The sequence below is a fragment of the Abramis brama genome, assembly GCF_963993115.1.
Source record: "Abramis brama genome assembly, chromosome: 2".
NCBI lineage: Eukaryota > Metazoa > Chordata > Actinopteri > Cypriniformes > Leuciscidae > Abramis > Abramis brama.
The window spans coordinates 162501-182569 of record NC_139964.1 but is presented as its reverse complement, the minus strand read 5'-3'; the positions used below and the strand labels follow the sequence as shown (position 1 = coordinate 182569).

At 50.5% G+C, this 20069-nt stretch overlaps 1 protein-coding gene across 2 annotated transcripts in view; it reads left to right on the top strand.

The window, feature by feature from the left end:
* LOC311077312 (acyl-CoA dehydrogenase family member 11) overlaps positions 1-2119 on the top strand; it is a 33832-nt gene extending 31713 nt beyond the window's left edge. For both annotated transcript variants that reach the window (XM_084105683.1, XM_084105684.1), the window contains exons 13-14: positions 425-491; positions 1667-2119. In XM_084105683.1, the coding sequence (XP_083961809.1) occupies positions 425-491; positions 1667-1778 (179 nt within the window). In that variant the 3' untranslated portion in view covers positions 1779-2119. The remainder of the gene's footprint in view (positions 1-424; positions 492-1666) is intronic.
* The last annotated feature ends 17950 nt before the right edge of the window (positions 2120-20069 follow it).

Here is a 20069-nt window from a genome sequence, read left to right as displayed (position 1 = left end):
ACTCTTTACTTAAACATGGGTTAAAGGTCGCAGTGGGAGGTCTGTAATGTCATCAAACTTACTTCGGTCTAAAACTGTGGAGTTGTTCTGACAGTGGTTGTATGGTTTGGATCTTGATCTTGCTGTAGATCGCTCGACCCGCACAGACAGTGTTCATCTTACATGTGCCGGTCTAGAACCCTGCAGGTCTACATATAACCATGATGTGTAATAATATCTTTATATCTTCATGCCTCACAGTTGTGTTTATCAGAGTTGTGTGATAAGCTAGTTACGTTTATATGTTATAATCTTAGATATAAATGTAGATATTGATCTTAGATACAAACGTAAATGTTAAATGGTTAATAATGTGTTGATGGGACTGATACTTACAGTAACACTTACACACTGATTAATGAACAGTGATTCTGTCCGATGACAGGAGCTCTACTGGTGGATCACGCCTCATGGGAACATGCCACACACACCGACGTCTACACGGCCCTGAGGTGAGTGTGTGTGTGTGTGTGTGTGTGTGTGTGTGTGTGTGTGTGAGAGAGTGAATGAGCACGCCACACACACCGACGTCTACACGGCCCTGAGGTGAGTGTGTGTGTGTGTGTGTGTGTGTGTGTGTGTGTGTGTGTGTGTGAGAGAGTGAATGAGCATGCCACACACACCGACGTCTACACGGCCCTGAGGTGAGTGTGTGTGTGTGTGTGTGTGTGTGTGTGTGTCAGAGAGAGTGAATGAGCACGGCACACACACCGACGTCTACACGGCCCTGAGGTGAGTGTGTGTGTGTGTGTGTGTGTGTGTGTGTGTGTGTGTGTGTGTGTGTGTGTGTCAGAGAGAGTGAATGAGCACGCCACACACACCGACGTCTACACGGCCCTGAGGTGAGTGTGTGTGTGTGTGTGTGTGTGTGTGTGTGTGTGTGTGTGTGTGTGTGTGTGTGTGTGTGTGTGTGTGTGTGTGTGTGTGTGTGTGTGTGTGAGAGAGAGTGAATGAGCACGCCACACACACCGACGTCTACACGGCCCTGAGGTGAGTGTGTGTGTGTGTGTGTGTGTGTGTGTGTGTGTGTGTGTGTGTGTGTGTGTGTGTGTGTGTGTGTGTGTGTGTGTGTGTGTGTGAGAGAGTGAATGAGCATGCCACACACACCGACGTCTACACGGCCCTGAGGTGAGTGTGTGTGTGTGTGTGTGTGTGTGTGTGTGTGTGTGTGTGTGTCAGAGAGAGTGAATGAGCACGCCACACACACCGACGTCTACACGGCCCTGAGGTGAGTGTGTGTGTGTGTGTGTGTGTGTCAGAGAGAGTGAATGAGCACGCCACACACACCGACGTCTACACGGCCCTGAGTTGTGTGTGTGTGTGTGTGTGTGTGTGTGAGAGAGACTGAGTGTGAGTGAGTCTGTGTGTTATGAATCTTATGTAACGTGTGTGTGTGTGTGTGTGTGTGTGTGTGTGTGTGTGTGTGTGTGTGTGTGTGTGTGTGTGTGTGTGTGTGTGTGTGTCAGAGAGAGTGAATGAGCACGCCACACACACCGACGTCTACACGGCCCTGAGTTGTGTGTGTGTGTGTGTGTGTGTGTGTGTGAGAGAGACTGAGTGTGAGTGAGTCTGTGTGTTATGAATCTTATGTAACGTGTGTGTGTGTGTGTGTGTGTGTGTGTTGCAGGTGGTGTGATCAGGATGTGTGTCCAGTGGTCAGTCGAGACGCTGCCGGTTGTTTTGACCCACAGACGACAGCAATGGATTCAGCGCTGGTGTATGACGGCCTGAAGCTTTAAACACTCACTCACACACACACACACACACACACACACTCACTCACATTATATTGATTGTGACGCTCCGCTGAGGCTCGAGATCGAGGCTGCTCTGTCACGTCAGCAGTTACTCATATATATAAAAGATTTTTCTTTAAGATGTTTGAATTGTAAACATGAGTGTTGAATAATCGTATCATAATGCTGTGAATATTGTTAAATAACTCGCGTGTTCTTTCACGTGTTTAGATGACGAGGCAAACTGTCAAAACTCAAGCCAATATTCTGCATTCTTCTGTAAATATGGATCTGATGTGACTGATCTCATATTCATTTCCAGAATAAAACACAACATGAAACGCTTCAGACGTCAGATGTCCAGTTTATGCGGTGCTTGGCTTGTGTAAAGAAAGATCTAACCTCAAACCAGATTATTATGAGAATCCAGATGTGAATGTTTCAGAAACGCTCTTCATCTGGTCAGACTTTAAAAAAACCTACAAATCACAGATCAGAATCTAAAGTCACCATAAAACCATAAAATCAAAACTGACAGTTTTTTAATGGAGTATTGCAGTGTTTATTGTAAATGATTTATTGATGCACATCATTATTGTGTTAAATTGATGTTCCTGGTCATCTTGAATCAGAATAAGTTCCTCTTGCAGCATCTCTTCTCTTCTCTGATGACGAGGGCGGGGCTATAACCTGTCACTCACATGAGATCAGCCAATAGCAAACCACAACCATCCAATCAGTGCCCCACAGACACAGTCAAGCCCCGCCCACATGTGCTCTTGTTCCTGAAGCGCTTCACTCGATATCCGACACAATAGACAGACGAGTGCAACTTCCCTTTTCTTAATAAACAATCTTCCCTAGTTTAATAAACAATAAATGAATAATATAATAATTAAAGTTAGTGGTTCTGATTAAAATGTCAAATGTAGCCTAAATGAAACTTTAACAAGTTTTAAGCCAAATGCTGGTTTGTACTCGTCACTTCTTGGGTGTCAGTTTAATGCTGTTGTTATGTGTATTATGGGAGAGATCATGCAGTGTCAGAGTTACTGGCTGAACATTTCTGTGTTTGATCCAGCAGATCATACAGCACATCATGACGCTTTATGATAGCGTTTCAGGGACGAGTGCGTGTCGTTCAGATGCCGTTACCCAGAGTGCTTTGTGCTCCTGGTGAACTGTAGTATGATGGACAATAATGCTGCTCATGTTCTGTAATATGAGCCTCACAATCGATAAACATCATCATCATCAGCCTCTTCTTCCTCCGGTAAAGTTCATGTGTGTGCGTGACCTTCTGCAGCTCTTTCAGATGATCTGACCTTTCAGAGCGCCTGCGTCTGACCTTTGACCTGCCGTTAGCGCACAGATGCTTCATCATACTGCCGCTCTTTTGGACGTGACGTGAATCGCTGATGTGCACTTAAAACAGGGGCTTTACAAGAAGACATTACTCCAGTCTTTCCCCCTCAGAATCTCCTTCCGGATCTCACAGGAGAGCGAGACTGTGTTGAGATTCATTTCGTTCAGTGTGTTACTTGCCGAGTGAAAATAGTTTCTAGTATTTTTATTATAAATAAAGACTAGGAATTCTTGCTAGCCTGACTTCTTCATTTGCTTTTGAACTGTTTACACTGATGCAGAGACCCGGGACGAAGAAGTCAGCACGCCACAGCCCAACTGGCCCGTGCACTCCTAAAGCACGAGGCCAAACACTGGGATAAGTGGGATAAGTGGCCCGAGCCCCAGGTGTTCCCAGCCGGCTGTACGACAGGCGGACGCCGGAGCGTCACTTTACACAGGGAGAGAAAGTGCTTGTGTTACTTCAAACATCTAATTCTGAATTATTCTCCAAGTGGCAAAGACCCTTCGTGGTTACGCGGCGGGTTGGGGATCTCAGTGATGAGGGATGGTGCATGTCCAATCCCCTAAACTCTGGGATGCGGTGGCATCGGTTGAGCTAGCAGCGGCCGCTACGTCAGTCAGATCCCAGTCGGAGGACGATCTCGGACCAGAGCTGGCGATCCCAGTCAGAGGACAATCTCGGACCAGAGCTGGCGATCCCAGTCAGAGGACGATCTCGGACCAGAGCTGGCGATCCCAGTCAGAGGACAATCTCGGACCAGAGCTGGCGATCCCAGTCAGAGGACGATCTCGGACCAGAGCTGGCGATCCCAGTCAGAGGACGATCTCGGACCAGAGCTGGCGATCCCAGTCAGAGGACGATCTCGGACCAGAGCTGGCGATCCCAGTCAGAGGACGATCTCGGACCAGAGCTGGCGATCCCAGTCAGAGGACGATCTCGGACCAGAGCTGGCGATCCCAGTCAGAGGACGATCTCGGACCAGAGCTGGCGATCCCAGTCAGTCCACTGGCTCTGGTCCCCGGGGAGATCCCCTCTCGCTGTGGGACAGAACAGTACAGAACATGCTAGAGTTGGTTAGCATGTTAGCAGGTCCCCAAAACGGACTGTCCATTTCTGTAGAGATAATAGAAGGGTGAATGCTGTGTCGAAACGCGACTCTAATCCAATACCCGAGTTTTCAAGCTGCTTGATTGGTTAGGGTTCAGCTCACTTTTATTCGACACTGGATGTAACAAAGGGTAATGGCAGATCCCCTTATCGCCATTCACAACGCCGTTTGGATTAACACAACTTATTCCTCTTCCGTTCGGGTTGTTTGGGGCCCCGACACCTTTCAGCATCTCATGGACGAAATCCTCCTCATCCCGCGTACGCCGGAATATCTGCTCGCTGAGATCGCTGAGGCTGGCTGGAACCTGCGGAAGTGTGTAACTGAGCGTGTGGAGGTACGGCATCTGGGCTTCCACTTGGGACATGGGCAGCCTGCAACCGTTCCTGGGGCTGGCGGGATATTGAAGAAGGTTGATACCGCCACATCAGCCGCTGACTGGTCCAGTGGCCGGAGCTGTGCAAACTGGCTCTAATCAAAGGAAAGGCTGGCCTGTGCGGCCTCTCTTACACTGACTGCGTCGGACAGGGACAGGGAGTCGGAAGCTGTCAAGCAGAGAGACTAGATACAGCACCATAGAAAAACAGTTTGGCCATTTGTTGGGCCGTCCTCACCCTCACTCTCTGATTCACTCTCTGTTCGGACTCCAATGGCTCCACTGTGTGAAGGATAGCAACGCGCGGATCACCCGTTGGTAGCTAGCTTTACAGCCTTTTAAGCTCCTGGTGGTCCACAGGCCGGGGACGCAGATGGCTATGGCCGACTTCTTCTCTGGGAAGGGGAAGGGGGGGATCGGGAGTGGTAGAGCCAAGTCTGCAGTGGGGAATGTGTGCGGAGACGAGCGGTGAGGAGGAGGTCAGGTGAATGATGACCAACACCTGTCTCAAATTCCAGAGACTGGTGGAGAGACGGGATATAAGCATCCCCCCCCCCCCCCCCGCCTTCTTTGTCATCTGCTTTTGAGCTGTTAATACGCTTATATTTATACACAGGTAAAACGCAAATACATTTTTGACGACATACTAATGTACGCGTAAGACGACATACTAATGTACTAAACGCTGAAAATGTGTGTCATTCGTGTAGACGTTGAATGGATGATGTTCCTCTGTGTTTCAGACGCAGTGAATCACGCGAGTCCATCGCAGAATAAAGTCACTGAATCATTGATGAGTTCTGCAGTAATCCAGTAGCGTCCGATAAGATCAGGAAGCGTCCGATGACGGAGGACAGGCGCTGATGGAGCTCAGAGCTTCAGCAGGGATCATTCCTGATAAAGTCACGATGCCCTCAATTAAAACATCAGAGCTTTTATTTATTCACTGCTTTATAACACAGAGAACTGGAGAAGAACTCTTGTTGTGTTCTATGCTGCATGTGGAAAAATGCTCAGTATATTAATATATGTGTGTGTGTGTGTGTGTGTGTGTGTGTGTGTGTGTGTGTGTGTGTGTGTGTCTGTGTGTGTGTGTGTGTGAGAGTTTCAGGTCATGAACAGTGAACTCTCTTCCCTGCCATCGATGAGAACATTCCAGACCAGCTGAGGCCGAAGAGCAGCCTGTCTCTCTCTCTCTCTCTCTCTCTCTCTCTCTCTCTCTCTCTCTCTCTCCCTCTCTCTCTCTCACTCTCTCTCTCTGTCTGTCTCTCTCTCTCTCTCTCTCTCTCTCTCTCTCTCTCTCTCTCTCTCTCTCTCTATCTCTCTCTCTCTCTCTCTCTCTCTGTCTCTTTATCTGTCTTTCTCTCGATTTTTTGTTTTAATTTAACTGTGCTTTGATGGCAGGACAGAAAATGTTATCGTTGCACAAAAGATTTGTTTAGTCGCATTCACAGCGATGCTGTGTAGTCTGACAGCAGAAGAGTAGATTCGTCATCTTTACAAAGAAAAGTTACAAAGTGTTAAATTAATGATAAAAATGTATCAAAATAAAGTGAGTTTGTGTTTAAAACAAGAACAAATATCTGCCAATGGAGTCTGGAGTCTTTGAATTAAACTTATTTTTCTGACCTTATTGTCATATATTTGTTCTGGCTTTAAGCACAGTAAACAAAGCTTAATATCTTCAGTCATTTTGCTTCGCCAGTAAATGTATCTTGAGTTAACCCTTGTGTTGTGTTCAAAACCCTATAAGACTTGTGATGTTCCCGATCAAAAATGACCGACCTACAAAAAATAGCTTAATAGTGGGAAAACTTCCTGTTTCGAATGCGCATGCGTCGCGTCTGAACGCGTTGTTGTCTTTGGAGCTCTATCGATTGATTTATAATTCTTGATTTCTCTTTAAACTCACTTACAACGAACATTTTCTATTTTTCCTCACCTCATAGTTACAACGCGGACTGTTGAGCAGACGCGTCTCAAGCCTATTAGTGATCCAACGTCGGATACTCTTATAGGTTACTCCTGTGGATCACGGCTGAACGCGTCTTCTCCGCACTCACTTACAAACAAACATTTTTTTCGCCTATCGTGCGTCTACTCTACACCTGTACCACTAAAAAGACGGATTATATCCAAGACTTCAGTCATAAATTAGTATTAATATTGATAGCATCACTGGTAGCATCGTTGCTAACTTAACTTACTGTCCATCTGTTAAAATGGCGAATATATCAGATGTAAGTAGTCTACCTTTTGGTGCAGGTGAGGACACATTTGAGCTGCACGCGTTGCAGTCTGAGCTGGAAGCTGTTGAGAAACAGATCCACGACCTTTTAGTGAGAAAAGCCGAGCTGATAGACCGGCGGTTAGCTCTTGAAACATCACGCGCCGATGAACACAAATCAGTGATTAACGTTACTAACCCGCTGACTCCGACCTCGTCTACTCCGTGCGTTACTCAGCATCGGTCACGAGCGTCGAGGCCGCGATCAGCTATGGTCTCGTTTACGCCGGCTCCAACATGCCACCACGAAGCCTGGATATTTCCGCAGCGGAAGACGCGAGTCAGGTCTAGACCAAGAAAACTCTCTCCGACCCTCCCGGTTTTCGAGATATCCACACAAAACCGCTTCTCCCCTCTTCGCGAAACAGAACGCGATGCTGTGATCATCGGTGATTCCATCGTTCGACACGTACAAGCTACGTTAAATAAAAGTAAGGTGCATAGTCACTGCTTTCCTGGTGCTCGTGTTTCTGAAATCGCTGCTCACGTTCCCGAGATTCTGAACGAGCGCGTCGGAACTGTGGTCCTGCACGCGGGAGGGGCCGACATCAGGCTGCGACAGACAGAGGTTCTGAAGAAAGACTTCAGGAATCTGATCGATACGGTACGCAGCACATCGCCTGATATAACGATCATTGTGTCAGGACCGCTTCCCACGTACCGACTAGGTCATGAAAAGTTTAGTAGATTATTCGCCCTAAATGAATGGTTAATATCATGGTGCAATGAGCAGAAACTGCTCTTTGTAAATAATTGGAATCTGTTTTGGGAGCGTCCTAGGCTTTACCGTGCTGATGGCTTACACCCAAGCAGATTCGGATCGGATCTTCTGTCAGATAACATCTCCAAAATGTTAAATACCTTTTGACTAGTAACCAAAAGTTCAAATCATAGTCTCTGCTGCACCAAATTAACTGATATAAATAGTGTAGAACATTGCATAGAAACTGTGTCTATTCCTCGTTTAGTGAGATCAAATAATAAATCTACTGCAGGATCTAGAAAAAATCTAATTGTTATTAAACCAGAAAATGTTGCTATTAGTAACCAAAAACAATTTCTAAAGCTAGGTCTTCTAAACATTAGATCACTCACACCTAAGGCAGTTATTGTAAATGAAATAGTCACGGATAATAGCTTCGATGTACTTTGCCTTACTGAAACTTGGCTTAAACCTAATGATTATTTCGGTCTAAATGAGTCTACTCCATCAGGATACTCCTATAAGCACGAACCCCGTCTGATTGGTTGTGGCGGCGGTGTTGCAGCGGTCTATAGAGATATTATCAATGTTACTCAGAAAACGGGTTATAAGTTTATTTCGTTTGAAATACTTGTACTAAATGTTACGCTCTTAGATGTTAGAAAAACATCCCTATTATCTCTAGCCTTGGCTACCGTATATAGACCGCCTGGGCCTTACGCTGATTTCCTAAAAGAGTTTGCAGATTTTCTCTCAGATCTATTGGTCAATGTAGATAAAGCATTAATTGTTGGAGATTTTAACATACACGTAGATAATCCAAATGATGCGTTAGGGGCTGCGTTTATAGATTTATTAAATTCCTTTGGGGTCAAACAAAACGTCACCGGACAAACTCATCGTCTTAATCACACACTCGATTTAATTATATCATATGGATCCGATCCAACCGATATAGATATCATTCCACAAAGTGATGATGTCACTGACCATTACTTGGTAACTTGCATATTACGTACTGCTGTAATATATCATGCAGCGCCGCGTTTTCGACCAGGCAGAACAATCCTTCCATCCACCATAGATAATTTCTCGAGTTGCTTGTCTGATCTGTCTCAGCTGCTGCCTGAACCCAAACAAACAGATGAACTAGAGGAACTAACTAGCACTATGAGCACCATTCTCTCTAGAACATTGGATGTTGTTGCACCCGTTAGATTAAAAAAGGTCACAGAGAAAATTAAAGCACCATGGTACAATAATACTACGCATGTTCTAAAGAGAGAAACCCGTAATTTAGAGCGTAAATGGAAACAAACTAATTTAGAGGTCTTTAGAATCGCGTGGAAAGACAGTATGTCACGTTATAAAAAGGCCCTAAAAGCGGCCAGGGCTGAGCATCTCCGCAAACTAATAGAAAACAACCAAAACAATCCTAGGTTTTTATTTAACACCGTGGCTAGACTAACAAATAAACAGACGTCACCCGAACAAAATATCCCGTTACAGTTTAGTAGTAATGATTTCATGAACTTCTTCACTGAGAAAATAGAAAACATCAGAACCACAATTGTAAACGTTCAATCCTCAATCGCACCTTATAATTCAGCCTCAATTTTCCCCCCGCAAGAACAATTACAGTGCTTTACAACTATAGAACAAAAAGAGTTAAATAAACTTATCACTTCATCTAAAACAACAACATGTTTATTAGATCCTATACCAACTAAACTACTGAAGGAAGTGTTACCTGTAGTGGAAGAGCCTCTCCTCAATATTATTAACTCGTCTTTATCTTTAGGTCATGTTCCAAGAACATTTAACCCTAACCCTGTTGCCTTTGGCTTGCTCAGTTGGGGATATTTTGGGGATATTTAATTTTATTCTATCAATCAATAAATTCCACTAGAAACAAACTTTGTTGTATTATTTTATTATACTGTGAAGCTGCTTTGATACAATCTGTATTGTGAAAAGCGCTATACAAATATACTTGATTTGATTTGATTTGATTTAAACTGGCAGTTATAAAACCTCTCATTAAGAAACCACAATTAGATCATAATAATCTAGCAAATTATAGACCCATTTCAAATCTAACTTTTATGTCTAAAATACTAGAAAAAGTTGTGTCCACTCAACTGGGCTCTTTCTTGCAAGAAAATGATATCTATGAAAAGTTTCAGTCAGGATTCAGGCCGCATCATATCACTGAAACTGCGCTCGTTAAAATCACAAATGATTTACTCTTAGCTTCTGACCAAGGCTGCATCTCAATACTAGTTTTACTTGATCTAAGTGCTGCGTTCTATACTATAGATCATACAATACTCTTAGATCGACTACAAAATTATACTGGTGTTCAAGGACAAGCATTAAGCTGGTTTAGATCATACTTATTAGACCGCTACCATTTTGTCTATTTAAATGGAGAAAAATCGATCATAACTCCAGTAAACTATGGAGTGCCGCAGGGATCTGTGTTAGGCCCTCTGTTATTTTCAATATATTTGCTGCCACTTGGAAATATTATAAGGAAACATGGAATTAGTTTCCATTGTTATGCTGATGACACTCAAATATATATTTCATCACGGCCGGATGAAAACGCTAAATTATCCAAATTGACAGAGTGTGTTAAAGATATAAAAGATTGGATGACGCGTAATTTTCTTTTATTAAATCCAGACAAGACAGAGGTAATACTTATCGGTTCAAAAAACCGCCCACAGAACCTCTCACAATACAACTTTGACATCGTAGGATGTCCTGTTACTTTATCCTCTACAGTAAAAGACCTGGGTGTTATACTCGATTGTAACCTGTCTTTTGAAAATCATATTTCGTATGTTACAAAAACTGCCTTTTTCCACCTTAGAAACATTGCTAAGCTACGTAATATGCTATCAGTTTCTGATGCAGAAAAGTTAGTTCATGCATTCATGACCTCGAGACTAGATTACTGTAATGCTTTATTAGCCGGTTGTCCTGCATCCTCAATAAACAAGTTACAGTTAGTCCAAAATGCAGCCGCTAGAGTTCTTACTAGATCAAGAAAATATGATCATATAACACCGATTTTATCATCACTACATTGGCTACCTATAAAGTTCCGTATTAATTATAAGGTATTGCTACTGACTTATAAAGCCCTAAACGGCTTAGCTCCAGTCTATTTAACGGATCTTCTATCACCCTATAATCCATCGCGCTCTTTAAGATCAATAAATTCGAGGCTTTTGGTCATACCTAGGATATCCAGATCAACCAAAGGAGGGAGAGCATTTTCGCATTTGGCTCCAAAACTCTGGAATAGCCTTCCTGATACTGTTCGTTACTCGGACTCACTCTCCCAGTTTAAAACTAGATTAAAGACGCATCTTTTCAGCCAGGCATTCATATAATATTGTTAATCTCACAGTTTCAAACTACAATCCTGCCTCTAGTTCATAAATGCCAGAGGAGAACTGGCCCCCGACTGAGCCTGGGTTCTCCCAAGGTTTTTTTTTTCTCCATTAGGTCACCTGATGGAGTTTTAGGACACCATTAGGTCACTTGATGGAGTTTTTCGGTTCCTTGCCACTGTTGCCTTTGGCTTGCTCAGTTGGGGATATTTTGGGGATATTTAATTTTATTCTATCAATCAATAAATTCCACTAGAAACAAACTTTGTTGTATTATTTTATTTTAATACTGTGAAGCTGCTTTGATACAATCTGTATTGTGAAAAGCGCTATACAAATATACTTGATTTGATTTGATTTGACTTATAAATCACTTGTTATGCTATATTATCACCCAATATTGGATTCAATCTTTTTGTCAACTTGTTCTCTTTCAATTAGGACTGGTTTTATATTTATATTTGCATTTGATTAATCGTAGGCCTTATTTATCTGAGAGTAGGCATCTAATTTTTTTAGTAAAAAAAGCATTATTTATGAATAATTTTAGAAATATTAAATAAAATATGAAAATAAATTGCACTGTTGATCACACTAGTCTACTTTAATGTTTTACCAGGAAGTTTGTTTTGAAAAACTTTAATTTTGTACAACATAGTCACACTTGTGGCGTTCCCGGTCAAAAATGGCCGGCCATTGAAAGTGAATGGGAGTGACTGAAAATAAGAGAAAAATGTAGTTTTCAGGAGCATGTTATGTTCATGTACACATATGTGACCCTGGATCACAAAGCCAGTCACATGTTGCACGGGTATATTTGTGGCAATACTCAACAATATGGGTCAAAATTATAGATTTTTCTTTAATGCCAGAAATCATTAGGATGTTAAGTAAAGATCATGTTCCATGGAGATATTTTGTAAATTTCCTACCGTAAATATATAAAACATTTAATTTTGTGAGTGAATGCAGCACAATCGCTAACATAAATGGACAACTTTAAAGGAGATTTTTTCAATGTTTCGATTTTTTTGCACCCTCAGATTTAAGATATTCAAATAGTTGCATCTCAGCCAAACATTGTCCTATCCTAACAAAAAATACATCATTAGAAAGCTTAATTATTAAACTTTCAGATGATGTATAAATCTCAATTTCAAAATATTGACCCATGTGACTGGTTTTGTGGTCCAGGGTCACATATGTGCTTGTAAACATCGAGCCCTTGGACCTGTGCATGTGTGGATACATGCATGCAAACACTACCCAAATACTATGCTCCTGAAAACTACATTTTTAACGAGAGCAGGTCTGTGTGTCTGAGCGTCTGTGATCTGAGGACGGGCCGCGGCGGGAGACGAGAGAGCAGGACTGTGTGTCTGAGCGTCTGTGATCTGAGGACGGGCCGTGGCGGGAGATGAGAGAGAGCAGGACTGTGTGTCTGAGCGTCTGTGATCTGAGGACGGGCCGCCGCGGGAGACGAGAGAGAGCAGGACTGTGTGTCTGAGCGTCTGTGACCTGAGGACGGGCCGCCGCGGGAGACGAGAGAGAGCAGGACTGTGTGTCTGAGCGTCTGTGATCTGAGGACGGGCCGCCGCGGGAGACGAGAGAGAGAGCAGGACTGTGTGTCTGAGCGTCTGTGATCTGAGGACGGGCCGCCGCGGGAGACGAGAGAGAGCAGGACTGTGTGTCTGAGCGTCTGTGACCTGAGGACGGGCCGCGGCGGGAGACGAGAGAGCAGGACTGTGTGTCTGAGCGTCTGTGATCTGAGGACGGGCCGTGGCGGGAGATGAGAGAGAGCAGGACTGTGTGTCTGAGCGTCTGTGATCTGAGGACGGGCCGCCGCGGGAGACGAGAGAGAGCAGGACTGTGTGTCTGAGCGTCTGTGACCTGAGGACGGGCCGCCGCGGGAGACGAGAGAGAGCAGGACTGTGTGTCTGAGCGTCTGTGACCTGAGGACGGGCCGCCGCGGGAGACGAGAGAGAGAGCAGGACTGTGTGTCTGAGCGTCTGTGACCTGAGGACGGGCCGCGGCGGGAGACGAGAGAGCAGGACTGTGTGTCTGAGTGTCTGTGACCTGAGGACGGGCCGCGGCGGGAGACGAGAGAGAGCAGGACTGTGTGTCTGAGCGTCTGTGACCTGAGGACGGGCCGCCGCGGGAGACGAGAGAGAGCAGGACTGTGTGTCTGAGCGTCTGTGATCTGAGGACGGGCCGCCGCGGGAGACGAGAGAGAGCAGGACTGTGTGTCTGAGCGTCTGTGATCTGAGGACGGGCCGCCGCGGGAGACGAGAGAGAGCAGGACTGTGTGTCTGAGCGTCTGTGATCTGAGGACGGGCCGCCGCGGGAGACGAGAGAGAGCAGGACTGTGTGTCTGAGCGTCTGTGATCTGAGGACGGGCCGCCGCGGGAGACGAGAGAGAGCAGGACTGTGTGTCTGAGCGTCTGTGACCTGAGGACGGGCCGCGGCGGGAGACGAGAGAGAGCAGGACTGTGTGTCTGAGCGTCTGTGACCTGAGGACAGGCCGCCGCGGGAGACGAGAGAGAGCAGGACTGTGTGTCTGAGCGTCTGTGACCTGAGGACGGGCCGCCGCGGGAGACGAGAGAGAGCAGGACTGTGTGTCTGAGCGTCTGTGACCTGAGGACGGGCCGCGGCGGGAGACGAGAGAGAGCAGGACTGTGTGTCTGAGCGTCTGTGATCTGAGGACGGGCCGCCGCGGGAGACGAGAGAGAGCAGGACTGTGTGTCTGAGCGTCTGTGATCTGAGGACGGGCCGCCGCGGGAGACGAGAGAGAGCAGGACTGTGTGTCTGAGCGTCTGTGATCTGAGGACGGGCCGCCGCGGGAGACGAGAGAGAGCAGGACTGTGTGTCTGAGCGTCTGTGACCTGAGGACGGGCCGCGGCGGGAGACGAGAGAGAGCAGGACTGTGTGTCTGAGCGTCTGTGACCTGAGGACAGGCCGCCGCGGGAGACGAGAGAGAGCAGGACTGTGTGTCTGAGCGTCTGTGACCTGAGGACGGGCCGCGGCGGGAGACGAGAGAGAGCAGGTCTGTGTGTCTGAGCGTCTGTGATCTGAGGACGGGCCGCGGCGGGAGACGAGAGAGAGCAGGTCTGTGTGTCTGAGCGTCTGTGATCTGAGGACGGGCCGCCGCGGGAGACGAGAGAGAGCAGGACTGTGTGTCTGAGCGTCTGTGATCTGAGGACGGGCCGCCGCGGGAGACGAGAGAGCAGGACTGTGTGTCTGAGCGTCTGTGATCTGAGGACGGGCCGCGGCGGGAGACGAGAGAGAGCAGGACTGTGTGTCTGAGCGTCTGTGATCTGAGGACGGGCCGCCGCGGGAGACGAGAGAGAGCAGGACTGTGTGTCTGAGCGTCTGTGACCTGAGGACGGGCCGCGGCGGGAGACGAGAGAGAGCAGGACTGTGTGTCTGAGCGTCTGTGATCTGAGGACGGGCCGCCGCGGGAGACGAGAGAGAGCAGGACTGTGTGTCTGAGCGTCTGTGATCTGAGGACGGGCCGCCGCGGGAGACGAGAGAGAGCAGGACTGTGTGTCTGAGCGTCTGTGACCTGAGGACGGGCCGCGGCGGGAGACGAGAGAGAGCAGGTCTGTGTGTCTGAGCGTCTGTGATCTGAGGACGGGCCGCGGCGGGAGACGAGAGAGAGCAGGTCTGTGTGTCTGAGCGTCTGTGATCTGAGGACGGGACGCGGCAGGAGACGAGAGAGAGCAGGACTGTGTGTCTGAGCGTCTGTGACCTGAGGACGGGCCGCGGCGGGGGACGAGAGAGAGCAGGACTGTGTGTCTGAGCGTCTGTGATCTGAGGACGGGCTGCCGCGGGAGACGAGAGAGAGCAGGACTGTGTGTCTGAGCGTCTGTGACCTGAGGACGGGCCGCGGCGGGGGACGAGAGAGAGCAGGACTGTGTGTCTGAGCGTCTGTGATCTGAGGACGGGCCGCCGCGGGAGACGAGAGAGAGCAGGACTGTGTGTCTGAGCGTCTGTGACCTGAGGACGGGCCGCGGCAGGAGATGAGAGAGAGCAGGACTGTGTGTCTGAGCGTCTGTGATCTGAGGACGGGCCGCGGCGGGAGACGAGAGAGCAGGACTGTGTGTCTGAGCGTCTGTGACCTGAGGACGGGCCGCGGCGGGAGACGAGAGAGCAGGACTGTGTGTCTGAGCGTCTGTGATCTGAGGACGGGCCGCGGCGGGAGACGAGAGAGAGCAGGACTGTGTGTCTGAGCGTCTGTGATCTGAGGACGGGCCGCCGCGGGAGACGAGAGAGAGCAGGACTGTGTGTCTGAGCGTCTGTGACCTGAGGACGGGCCGCGGCGGGGGACGAGAGAGAGCAGGACTGTGTGTCTGAGCGTCTGTGATCTGAGGACGGGCCGCGGCGGGAGACGAGAGAGCAGGACTGTGTGTCTGAGCGTCTGTGATCTGAGGACGGGCCGCGGCGGGAGACGAGAGAGAGCAGGACTGTGTGTCTGAGCGTCTGTGACCTGAGGACGGGCCGCGGCGGGAGACGAGAGAGAGCAGGACTGTGTGTCTGAGCGTCTGTGATCTGAGGACGGGCCGCGGCGGGAGACGAGAGAGAGCAGGTCTGTGTGTCTGAGCGTCTGTGATCTGAGGACGGGCAGCGGCGGGAGACGAGAGAGAGCAGGACTGTGTGTCTGAGCGTCTGTGATCTGAGGACGGGCCGCGGCGGGAGACGAGAGAGAGCAGGACTGTGTGTCTGAGCGTCTGTGATCTGAGGACGGGCCGCGGCGGGAGACGAGAGAGCAGGACTGTGTGTCTGAGCGTCTGTGATCTGAGGACGGGCCGCGGCGGGAGACGAGAGAGAGCAGGACTGTGTGTCTGAGCGTCTGTGATCTGAGGACGGGCCGCGGCGGGAGACGAGAGAGCAGGACTGTGTGTCTGAGCGTCTGTGATCTGAGGACGGGCCGCGGCGGGAGACGAGAGAGCAGGACTGTGTGTCTGAGCGTCTGTGACCTGAGGACGGGCCGCGGCGGGAGACGAGAGAGAGCAGGTCTGTGTGTCTGAGCGTCTGTGATCTGAGGACGGGCCGCGGCGGGAGACGAGAGAGAGCAGGTCTGTGTGTCTGAGCGTCTGTGACCTGAGGACGGGCCGCGGCGGGAGACGAGAGAGCAGGACTGTGTGTCTGAGCGTCTGTGATCTGAGGACGGGCCGCGGCGGGAGACGAGAGAGCAGGACTGTGTGTCTGAGCGTCTGTGACCTGAGGACGGGCCGCGGCGGGAGACGAGAGAGAGCAGGTCTGTGTGTCTGAGCGTCTGTGACCTGAGGACGGGCCGCGGCGGGAGACGAGAGAGAGCAGGACTGTGTGTCTGAGCGTCTGTGACCTGAGGACGGGCCGCGGCGGGAGACGAGAGAGAGCAGGACTGTGTGTCTGAGCGTCTGTGACCTGAGGACGGGATGCGGCGGGAGACGAGAGAGAGCAGGACTGTGTGTCTGAGCGTCTGTGATCTGAGGACGGGCCGCCGCGGGAGACGAGAGAGAGCAGGACTGTGTGTCTGAGCGTCTGTGACCTGAGGACGGGCCGCGGCGGGAGACGAGAGAGAGCAGGACTGTGTGTCTGAGCGTCTGTGACCTGAGGACGGGCCGCGGCGGGAGACGAGAGAGAGCAGGTCTGTGTGTCTGAGCGTCTGTGATCTGAGGACGGGATGCGGCGGGAGACGAGAGAGAGCAGGTCTGTGTGTCTGAGCGTCTGTGACCTGAGGACGGGATGCGGCGGGAGACGAGAGAGAGCAGGACTGTGTGTCTGAGCGTCTGTGATCTGAGGACGGGCCGCGGCGGGAGACGAGAGAGAGCAGGACTGTGTGTCTGAGCGTCTGTGACCTGAGGACGGGATGCGGCGGGAGACGAGAGAGAGCAGGACTGTGTGTCTGAGCGTCTGTGATCTGAGGACGGGATGCGGCGGGAGACGAGAGAGAGCAGGTCTGTGTGTCTGAGCGTCTGTGACCTGAGGACGGGATGCGGCGGGAGACGAGAGAGAGCAGGACTGTGTGTCTGAGCGTCTGTGATCTGAGGACGGGCCGCGGCGGGAGACGAGAGAGAGCAGGACTGTGTGTCTGAGCGTCTGTGACCTGAGGACGGGCCGCCGCGGGAGACGAGAGAGAGCAGGTCTGTGTGTCTGAGCGTCTGTGATCTGAGGACGGGCCGCGGCGGGAGACGAGAGAGAGCAGGTCTGTGTGTCTGAGCGTCTGTGATCTGAGGACGGGACGCGGCGGGAGACGAGAGAGAGCAGGACTGTGTGTCTGAGCGTCTGTGATCTGAGGACGGGCCGCGGCGGGAGACGAGAGAGAGCAGGACTGTGTGTCTGAGCGTCTGTGATCTGAGGACGGGCCGCGGCGGGAGACGAGAGAGAGCAGGACTGTGTGTCTGAGCGTCTGTGACCTGAGGACGGGCCGCCGCGGGAGACGAGAGAGAGCAGGACTGTGTGTCTGAGCGTCTGTGATCTGAGGACGGGCCGCGGCGGGAGACGAGAGAGAGCAGGTCTGTGTGTCTGAGCGTCTGTGATCTGAGGACGGGCCGCGGCGGGAGACGAGAGAGAGCAGGACTGTGTGTCTGAGCGTCTGTGATCTGAGGACGGGCCGCGGCGGGAGACGAGAGAGAGCAGGACTGTGTGTCTGAGCGTCTGTGATCTGAGGACGGGCCGCGGCGGGAGACGAGAGAGAGCAGGACTGTGTGTCTGAGCGTCTGTGATCTGAGGACGGGCCGCGGCGGGAGACGAGAGAGAGCAGGACTGTGTGTCTGAGCGTCTGTGATCTGAGGACGGGCCGCCGCGGGAGACGAGAGAGAGCAGGACTGTGTGTCTGAGCGTCTGTGACCTGAGGACGGGCCGCGGCGGGAGACGAGAGAGAGCAGGACTGTGTGTCTGAGCGTCTGTGATCTGAGGACGGGCCGCGGCGGGAGACGAGAGAGAGCAGGACTGTGTGTCTGAGCGTCTGTGATCTGAGGACGGGCCGCCGCGGGAGACGAGAGAGAGCAGGACTGTGTGTCTGAGCGTCTGTGATCTGAGGACGGGCCGCCGCGGGAGACGAGAGAGAGCAGGACTGTGTGTCTGAGCGTCTGTGACCTGAGGACGGGCCGCGGCGGGAGACGAGAGAGAGCAGGTCTGTGTGTCTGAGCGTCTGTGATCTGAGGACGGGCCGCGGCGGGAGACGAGAGAGAGCAGGTCTGTGTGTCTGAGCGTCTGTGATCTGAGGACGGGCCGCGGCGGGGGACGAGAGAGAGCAGGACTGTGTGTCTGAGCGTCTGTGACCTGAGGACGGGCCGCGGCGGGGGACGAGAGAGAGCAGGACTGTGTGTCTGAGCGTCTGTGATCTGAGGACGGGCTGCCGCGGGAGACGAGAGAGAGCAGGACTGTGTGTCTGAGCGTCTGTGACCTGAGGACGGGATGCGGCGGGAGACGAGAGAGAGCAGGACTGTGTGTCTGAGCGTCTGTGACCTGAGGACGGGCCGCGGCGGGGGACGAGAGAGAGCAGGACTGTGTGTCTGAGCGTCTGTGATCTGAGGACGGGCCGCGGCGGGAGACGAGAGAGAGCAGGACTGTGTGTCTGAGCGTCTGTGACCTGAGGACGGGCCGCCGCGGGAGACGAGAGAGAGCAGGACTGTGTGTCTGAGCGTCTGTGACCTGAGGACGGGCCGCGGCGGGGGACGAGAGAGAGCAGGACTGTGTGTCTGAGCGTCTGTGATCTGAGGACGGGCCGCGGCGGGAGACGAGAGAGAGCAGGACTGTGTGTCTGAGCGTCTGTGACCTGAGGACGGGCCGCGGCGGGAGACGAGAGAGCAGGACTGTGTGTCTGAGCGTCTGTGACCTGAGGACGGGCCGCGGCGGGAGACGAGAGAGCAGGACTGTGTGTCTGAGCGTCTGTGACCTGAGGACGGGCCGCGGCGGGAGACGAGAGAGCAGGACTGTGTGTCTGAGCGTCTGTGACCTGAGGACGGGCCGCGGCGGGAGACGAGAGAGCAGGACTGTGTGTCTGAGCGTCTGTGACCTGAGGACGGGCCGCGGCGGGAGACGAGAGAGAGCAGGACTGTGTGTCTGAGCGTCTGTGATCTGAGGACGGGCCGCGGCGGGAGACGAGAGAGAGCAGGACACGTTACCCTCTCCAGTCTGGCCTCGGTAATGCGGCTCTGGTTCTGTATGGTTCCGGCTCACAGCTCATCATCTCTTCCAGCTCTCAGAGCTCAAGGTGACTTTGCTCTAAATGAAACTCTCTGAGCTGTTCTCTCTAAGGTCTTGTAGTGGTTGCAGTGCAGTAAACGCCTTTAATCCGGGAATAAGGGAAGAGTGGAAATGAAACTGATACAGTAGGACAAAAGCTTCAGTCTCTTCTGCGGCTGTGTGAAGCGTTTCCCGCGGGACAAGCGCGAGTATTTGCTTAGCATACGTCTGTAGTTAAGTAGATCGGGGAAGTCGGGCTGCGCGGTAATTATGGAACAAATTAAAACGAGGAAATGTATTTTAATTGAGCTCCCTCCTCTGAGTGAGAGAGAAAGAAAAGAGTGGATGTGAAAATACAATCTGGAAATGAGAGAGCAATATCAAAGCGCTCCCTCGCTCCCCGACGCAATTACCCAGCATTCCCCTTCATTAACGTTAACTGATCGCCGGTGCCGGGCCAGATGTGCGTGACCTCTGACCCCAGATCCTCACCGACTCTCAGCTTTATCCAGAAAGGAAAACTTTGAAGGAATTATCATTGTCAGATTCCTCTGCTCTGCACGAATGCTGGTTTCTACTGTTGTACAGAGAAGCAGTCGAATAAATACATGGACAAACCCCTCTTCTGGAACATGTTACTAAAGTCACGTGATCAGTGATGAAACTGTGGTGACTTAAATGACAAAATCATAACTGACCCAACATTACAACACAACATTACACTTTAAAGCAGGGGTGTCAAAGTTCCTGGAGGGCCACAGCCTCAACCCTAATTAAACACACCTGATCAGCTAATCAAGTCCTTCAGGAGTATTTGAAAACTGCAGGCGTGTGTGTGTGTGTGTGTGTGTGTGTGTGTGTGTTGAAGCAGGGTT